General features: G+C 30.5%; 1 protein-coding gene across 1 annotated transcript in view; it reads right to left on the reverse strand.

Moving 5' to 3' along the window:
• Positions 1–1,219: 1,219 nt before the first annotated feature.
• Positions 1,220–9,632, reverse strand: part of HELRODRAFT_108795 (hypothetical protein) — a 9,563-nt gene continuing 1,150 nt past the window's right edge. The window contains exons 3-7 of the mRNA XM_009011736.1: positions 9,355–9,493; positions 4,286–4,415; positions 3,326–3,374; positions 3,011–3,190; positions 1,220–2,401 (exon numbers count right to left, since the gene is read on the reverse strand). Of these exons, the coding sequence (XP_009009984.1) occupies positions 1,453–2,401; positions 3,011–3,190; positions 3,326–3,374; positions 4,286–4,415; positions 9,355–9,493 (1,447 nt within the window). The 3' untranslated portion in view covers positions 1,220–1,452. The remainder of the gene's footprint in view (positions 2,402–3,010; positions 3,191–3,325; positions 3,375–4,285; positions 4,416–9,354; positions 9,494–9,632) is intronic.

Consider the following 9,632-nt stretch of genomic DNA (forward strand, 5'->3'; position numbering starts at 1 on the left):
TGCATTTAAAAATATAATATATATATCATTAAAGTTATGACAAACAACTTTATGAATTGAAAAAAGCAAGTTTCTGTGAAACCAAACTATAATTAAATTGGATAGACAAGAAAACTAAGTACTAAAAAATACAGAGAGAAACGACATATTTAATCTCTCTCTCTCTCTCTCTCTCTCTCCCTCTCTCCTTCTATATATATATATATAAATATATTCATCAATAATTGCATATATATATATATTATTGTATGAATTCTACCGATATGTTGGTATTAATCCATTTAAAGTTTGTCTTTTCAATTTTCCTTACTAGAATTTACTGGAAATTGTCCAATTTATTGAAAGTTATCCAAGTTCATTATGAAAATTTAATGAAACTGTTGTTATCCAAATTAACCATGCAGATAGGCTGTATTTCGATTACATAAATACACACATATAATCATACCAATACATAAAGTAAGCAACATGTATGAAAAATATATAGGCATATGTACTGAATATTTAGCTGTACACATACATAATAAAGTGTGCACGTACGCACGCACACACACACACACACACACACACACACATACACAAACACACACTTAGTTACACATACATATGGGACACAAACAAACGAACTAACCAACAAACAAATAAACAGAAAACATATACATGTTTTCTGTATATTTATACATTTATACATAAAAAAAATATTCACATATTCTAAAAAAAAATACAAAATAAAAATAAGCCTATTTTTATTCATCCTATGTTCACTTTGCATTTTCCGTAATTCAAACATTTTGCCTATGAAAATAAAAGGTTGACAAAAAAAACTGTTTGTAACACCACACACACACACCACACATACACACAAACACCACACTTACACGCACACGGACACACATATACATAGTATTAAATATAATATAGTGATGACCACTACAAACACACGCATGTATATACATGCACGTTTACATGTTTTCATTAAGTGATTAATAAACATACTATCTGGAATATCTCGATACATATATATATATATATATATATATATATATATATATATAAAACATATAATATTGATAAAAATTTATACGTATACACACACGTATAGAAGTATACATACATACATACAAACAAACAAACAAACGAATACGCAAGTAAATTTATGTATTAATTTGGTATACATACGTACACACATACATACAAACACACATAGGGATATACATACATACACATTCAATACAAAACAATCTTTTAAATGTAAGGAGATGAAAAAAAAGTATGAAAATATAAATTGAAAAATTTATAAAAATAAAACTAAAATGAAAGATTCCATACAAAAACAAACAAACAAACAAAAAATTAAAACAAAGAAAAAATAAAAACAAAAAAGAATTATTTTTCCATTTAAAATATAATAGCATTGAATTTGAATAAAGGTTCGAAATTTCTAAAAATAACTCAGGCAGGAATTCCCAAAGGCTCAAAAGGCTTAGGTACAAACAAATTACTATTAACTTTAGTAACATTACTAATACTACCACTAATATTACTACTACTACCACTGCTCTTAATGTTACTACTACTACTACTACTACTACTACTACTACTACTACTACTACTACTACTACTACTACTACTACTACTACTACTACTACTACTACTGTTTGAATGAATATTTACTCTATTTGCTAATTCATGAATAGTGTTTGGTACTATATTATTGAAGTTAGTGTTTAAAGTAATGGCAGTATTCATAGAACTGTGAGTAATATTACTACTAGGCAGTGACCAAAAAAGCAAATTGTTATTTGTAGATAAATTCTCTTTGCAGCTGCAACTCTGTGAGTTCTTAACAAGTGATGATTTACTTTCGCATGTAGTACTACTACCACTACTACTACTACTACCACAGCTGCTACTACTATTATTGCTAGTAGTAGAACAACAAGTATTGTTACTACTGTAGCTGCTACTGCAACTATCAACGCGATTGCTAGCAGTGCTTGAAGTGGTTGAGAACGTCTTTAAAGTGTTCAACGAATTGGAGCGCTTAATCTGGACGTAAGTATGTATGACGTCATTACCGATTTTATTATTATTACTATTGTTACAGTTATTGATATTATTATTTTCATTGTTGTTGTTGTTGTGAGCGCCATCATTCGCGAGTGATTCGCCCAATTGAAATTTCATTACATTGGAAAAATTTAGTTCGTTTGTGCCTGGGATATTGTTGAAGTTGCTGACGCCATTACTGCTGCTGCAGCTACTGCCGACCTCGTCTAATCCTCTCCCTCCTTCCAGTCCTAATCTAGATTTTTTTACCGGTTCGTGTTCGGTGGGCGATGAGATGGAGAATTGCCTGAGCCAGGAGTGTTCTAGGCACTGTTCAACGGTCATCCTGTCTCTGTTAGCGTTTTTTTCTTTGTTTATTTGATAGTGAAATATAAACATATCCGAAACAAATATGCAAACTCTCGCATACGAACTCACACACGCGCGATTGCACGCACTCACAAACACACACACACACACACAGTTCATGTTTTAATTACATTACCCTATCTCTTGATTACTTACTGTTATTACACACTCAAAAGGCTGGCTAAGTAAAAGCAACTGATAATAAAATCATTTAACAGCTCCGGTTATAATTGGGCTCTCAAAATAAACATAAATATAACATAGCAAGTAGTGAGAATCAGTTAAATTGTGCGTGAATGTGTTTCTGTGTCTTTGTATGTTTGTATTTGTGTGTATGTTTGTGTCCACGTACACGTCTGTATAAGCGTATTTAAATGTGTAAATCTGTATAAACTTGTTAGCTAACCAGAATGGCTCCTAGATTTAAATGTATGTATGCGTAAGTGTGTGTGTTGATGTTTATTCCTTATTCATAAGAATAAAATTAAAACAATTAGCTTCACCGAATTCAAACCCGGACACCGCGACACAGAAGCAGGCACTCTTAACCATTACACTAGCCCAACATTAATAATAATTAGTAATTACTAACTCTGGTTCTTTGACAAGAAGTCTCTTTATGAAATCAACTGCCGACGATGATATGCCGGAAAATAGATAATCCGGAAACTCGAGATTGACTTGTGATATGTTCAGGAATGTTTCCTGGTTCGTATTCCCAGCAAACGGGGAACATCCGGAGAGCATTACGTAAGATAGCACTCCAACGCTCCTGATCATGATGACGATGTGATGATGACGACGTAATGGTGATAGCATAACGTGTGACGACGACGATGATCACTTAGTGTTAAACGTGGTGGAAATAACAAAAATCACACAGTATACACACAAATATACAACTAACCACATATCACATGTGGCGTTCAACTTTTGGTAGTCCAATATCTCTGGGGCTGTGAAATGTAAGTGGAATATAAAAAAAATTAATTTTAATTTAAATATTTATAAATTTATTGCGTGTACATGTGTGCGTGCTCGTGCGTGCGTGCGGGCGCGTGTGTGTGGTGTGTGTGTGTGGGCGTTAGTTTATAGTTCTAAAAATAAATTACTTTGATGTTATTCAAAAATAAGCTGAAAAAAGAGACTTGATAATAATAACGAAATTAATAACAATAATATGCTAATAATAAGGAAATAAGAATGATTATTAAAACAATAAAACGACAACAATAATAATAACAATTACTACAAATAATAATAATAATAAATTCACCACCAACATAACCACCATAACAATAATAATTATCGTGTACATCAAACGCATCATTACTAACTTCCTTTCCATAATAATACCAGAACTATCTATCTATCATTTCACCCATCCATCTATCTAATCATTCATTTATTCCTCCATTTATCTCTCTATCAACACTTAGTGATTTTTTCATTCATTCCTTCATTCATTCATCTGATCAGTGAACAACAAAGTATGCAAAGCCACGAACAAATACCCACACGCACATAAGTACAAACACACACATCCAACCATATATAAATCTTTATAAAGAATTTATTAAATTAAATTTATAAATGATATATCAAATATATATTATGTTACACAGTAAAACAAATATATATATATATATACATTCATATATATATATATATATATATATATACACTTATTTATTTATATTTATAGGTAATTTATAATTATTTTAAAAAAATATTTATTTGTTAATTTATTATATGTGTCTACATTTAATCAAATCAAAAAAAAAATTGAGAAAGGTATGCAACACAGCACAACACAACACAACAAAACACAACAAAAAGCTATCCAGTAAGACACCACACTACGTACCAACGTAATCAGGTGTTCCGATGATTTCAAAGAGATCTTCGTGGCCGTTAAAGTTTCTGGCAAGGCCAAGGTCACACAATTTGATGTCGCTATTGCAGAGGTGGTTGGTCGTTAGCAGGATGTTCTGCGGCTGTTTGTCATTGGTTGATCGGTCAATTGATTGGTCGATTGATTGGTCGATTGATTGATTGATTGATTGATCGATCGATTGATTGATTGATTGGTCGATCGATTGATTGATTGACTGACAAATTGTTAACTGATTGATCGGTTGAGTGATTAATTAGGTAGTTGATCGATTGAATAATTGGTCGATTGAATGATTGATTGACTAATCCATTCATACATAAACTCGCATCTCTAAAATACATAACTAAAAATATACATACATACTTGGTATATTAATGCATACAAAAGCATACAGCTCATAATACCATATATACACAAATCGCAAATACACACAATTTTATCTGGGTCTGAGAATTTACCTTCATAATTAACAATAGGATTATTTTACACAGTATCAAATATTGGAAGAGATACACACACTCATACATACACATCCATATACTCACATATGAACGCGCGCGCACACACACACACACACACACCACACACACGAACACAAACACACAAACAGAGAGAGAGAGAGAGAGAGAAGGTATATATGCAGAAACATACAACTAGGAAAAATAATATGAGAAACCTCTCACTCAATTAATCATTTGTAAATTCAAATGTAAATATAAATACAAACCACGCACGCACGCACACCACACAATCAAATACACATGGAAATACTCTAAGTACATACATACATAATTCAATTCAATTCAAAAATAGCTTTATTCAGCAAAATAACAACAGTTTTTCGCTAGGAGACCCGAAGTATCAACTTGTAGGGCCACCTATACACAATAGAAAAGGATTATGGATAGTAATAAACATAAACATGAAACTAATTCTATTATAAACAAAATATAAAAATAATAGATGATGAGAAAGGAATTCTTTTAACTATACACTAATAATAATAATAAAACATTCTCGAGTAATATGAAAATTAAGACAATAAAACTAAATGGTCGAGTTGCTATATTAAAAATTAATCAAGAAAAGTAATTTGAACGAATTTGTTAATTATAGTTTTATAAGAACATAGAGTCAATGAATTCTTAGCATATATTGGCAGTAAATCCCAAAGATGTATTGATAAAGAAAGTACTGAATTTATATAAAAATTTGACCTGGGTTTAGAAAAATAAAAATCAGAATTATATCTCAAGGATCGAGTATTATGGTTTTTAAATATGATAATTTGCTTATGAAGTAACGGACAAAAATTAAGTTTATATAATTTAAAAAAGAAAATTAAAGAATAAACATACATACATACATACAAACAAACATACATACATACAAGCAGTAAAAATAGAACAATATGAACCGTTTCATTTAAAAAAGAAATAAATAAAATACATCACTTCATCAAAAAACTTAAGCTAGATTGAAGCTACACAAGAAGCACCTTGAGCCAATTCTAACCCCTGCCAACACACACATCTAACCTTTTGATAGTGAAACTTCTTAGAATTTCAAATGTCGACAAACACTTCATACATATACAATCTCATGCTCGCCTGCCTACATCTCTGAGATGATATCTACAATATCATTGAGTGCTAATACAGCACTTTGTTTCTGAGCTCATAGATACTATAAATAACTCTGTCCTTGATGATAACGAACATAATAATGATAACGAAATAGACACAACGAGACGATGACGAATTATCATTAAATATTTTACTCACATATGGAAGCTTGCCAACAATACGCACAACAGCACAACAATATATCTAGTTAAGTATAAATACAAATACTTACAGGCTGAAAACAAAATAAACTAAAAAGAATTAAACATACACTCTCACACACACACTCACACAAAAACACTTACACACATACATATAGAAACACACACAAACACACATACACATACAGATACCTACACACATACATATAGAAACACACAAACACACACATACACACACATACATTCACAAATAAATACGACACAAACACAACTGCCAACACAGTCTTCACAGTGAGGGATCAATGATGTCTTATAATTAACACAACAATTTAAAAAAAAACTCCAGCCAAATGAACTGTTTAATGGAAATAAACTTGAAAAATAAACAAAAAAAATCAACAATAACAACAACGACATCAACAATAATAAAATTAACAACATCGACGACAACAAAAACAACAACGTCAAAATGACAAAAACAAAAACACTGGCATGGAAGGCAAGTCTACTCAATTTCAAATTTTATCAAATTAAAGACAACATAATCTATTGTATAGTATGTATACAACACTTCATATATGCGTTTCGTGTGCATAAGAGTCTTGCAATTATTTCAAAAATTCTTTCATCATGTGGCTAGATTAGCAGCTCTTAAACAATTAATTCAAGTGATTAGCTAAATACAAAAAAAAACCACTCTCACACTACTTACAAATACTCTGACGCATACACACGCACAAACACAAAAAGCGATCACACACACGCATATTCACACGTGCGTGCGTACTATATATAATATTTAAATCTATTTATATTGTTCCTTATTTTTCACGTGCCATTTGTTGTTAGCTACTGTTTACTTTACATTTTTATGTTAAAAAATGTTGTTCTCCTTTGAACATTAAGATGTTGTCTACCACTTTCATCTTTCTGTTCATTCATCATTCGTTTGTTCATCCATTCGTTCTTTTGTTCATTCATTCGTTTGTTCATTCATTCGTTTGTTCATCATTCATTCATACATTTCTTTCATTCATTCATTTATCCACCCATTTAATCATTTCATCAATCAATCATTTATTTATTTATTAACTATATTTTTTAATTAACCATTCATTCATTGATTCACTCATTGGTTCACTCGCTCACTCACTCATTCACTCATTCTTTCATTCATTCATATGATTTATCCAGGGCATATATAAATTAAAATGGACAGCACGACAATAAACAACAACAGAGATGAAACAAAAATGATATCTAATGAAAATACCATAAATAAGTAAATATGTAAATACCAACACAATATTTTAATTTAATATTTATTATTTGCATATTTATTTATTTATTTGTTCATTCATTCATCTATCCATCCATCTATCCATCCATTAATTCGTTCATTAATTCGTTCATTCATTCGTTCATTCATTCAATCATTCTTTTATTCAATTATCCATTTCTTTATTATATATATTTATTTATATATTATTAGTTATTTAGTTATAAAAAATTATTTGTCGATTTAATTACAGATGTCATTCAGGTAGTTGTTTTGTTGTTATTGATAAGGAATAAAATTCTTTAAATACTTTCATGTCAACACACTCAAAACTCAAGACACTCAAGAGACAGAGACAAACACTCACTCACACACACAAACACACACATAGAGAAAGAGAGAGAAAGAGAAGGAGAGAGAGAGAGAGAAAATCGCAGCATGATAGATTTAAGTGACTGATGTCTTGTATATATATCTTGTAAGTAATGTATGTAATGTTATTGATATTAATGTCACCTGAATCATAAGGTAGCAAGCACTAATAAACAACAACAACAATTATAATAATAACAATAATAATAAAACTAATAATAACGATAATAATAATTATTATTATTATTATAAAAAGCAGTACAAATTAAAGCAACAAAAGCCTGGATAAGTGCATATATTCCAATAACATTAGTAGTAGTAGTAGTAGTAGTAGTAGTAGTAGTAGTAGTAGTAGTAGTAGTAGTAGTAGTAGTAGTAGTAGTAGTAGTAGTAATATTAATAGTTAATAGTAGTAAGTAGTAGTAGTAAAATTATACTAGAAATAATTCAGTGGAAGAAATAAAAAAATTACTACACTCCTGCCAGCTAGCTAATTAGCAATGAATTACTACAAAGTAATAAAAATAAGAGGAGAATAGATAGAAAAAGGTATTTGATTTATATATTATGGGTGTGACACCAAGTGAGAAATAATAATAATAATAATAACAACAATAATAATAATTCAAATAATAATTATTAATAATAGGAATAACAATAACAAATAGACATGGCAATAAAACCCGAAATCCATGCATCTATAAATTCAAAACTTAAAAAAAAAACTTGACAAAAATATCAAAGCACAACTATCCATCATCATTATTTTCCTCATCACCATCATTATTAATACAACATTAGCACAGTCATTACGACCACCATCATCTTCGTCGTCATCACCAACATTGTCATCATCCTGAAACTCATCTTTATCATCTACATCACACATTTACCATTCTTATTCCAGTTATCATCATCACATCAGATTATAATCATATGCATGCTTTGTACACTCACATACATACTGTGTATGTGTGTACGTGAATGTGTGCATATACGTATGTATGTGTGGGGTTAGTTTTTTTCTTTTTTATCAATTCACAAATCTTCAAATCTGCCTACACCCAAATTGTTGATAAGAAAATTTATTATTGTATGTGCCCGTTAGTATGTATGTTTATGCATGTATGTATGTGTTGTCTGTTTGTATGCATGTATGTTTGTATGTATGTAGGTGGGTATGTCTGCGCATTAATTTTGTTTGCAAATAAAATGCTTTTCATGATTTCAAAATAAAATAACAAGTAGGTTTCCTCTCACAGGCTCAGGCAGGCATTTTATATTTCATCAAATAGATCTTTTTTCTTTCATGTCATCATCGTCGTCGTCGTCATCATCATCTTCTTCACTACCATCAGCTCTACATCGTCGTCGTAATTATCACTACTACCATCTACAACCGACTAATCAATCAGTGAATCAACCAATGAGCCAACCAACCAACCAAATCACCAGCAAATAAACCAGCCAACTAATGAACCATTCAACCAACCAGCAGACAAAAACAAACCAGCCAATCAAACAATCAACTAACAAACCAATCATTCAACCAACAGAAAATCAAACAGACAAGCAACCAAACAAGCAACCAAACAAGCAAACCTTGATATCGAGGTGTGCTATGTTGTGTGAATGTAGAAACTGCACTCCTAGTAAGACCTGCCTCATAATCTTCACTGTAACTTCTTCATCAATCTTGGTGTCTGCTGCTATGTGCTGGTACAGTTCTCCACCTCTAACTCTGTGGAGATTTTTAGAGAATTATAATGAATAATAAAAATAATAATTATAACAATAATTATTAAATATTTTTTTATAGCTATTATTATTAAATCATTCAATCAATCAACCAATCATTTAATAAATCATAAAAACAAAAA

The sequence above is a fragment of the Helobdella robusta genome (genome assembly GCF_000326865.2).
Source record: "Helobdella robusta unplaced genomic scaffold HELROscaffold_10, whole genome shotgun sequence".
Classification (NCBI taxonomy): Eukaryota; Metazoa; Annelida; class Clitellata; order Rhynchobdellida; family Glossiphoniidae; genus Helobdella; species Helobdella robusta.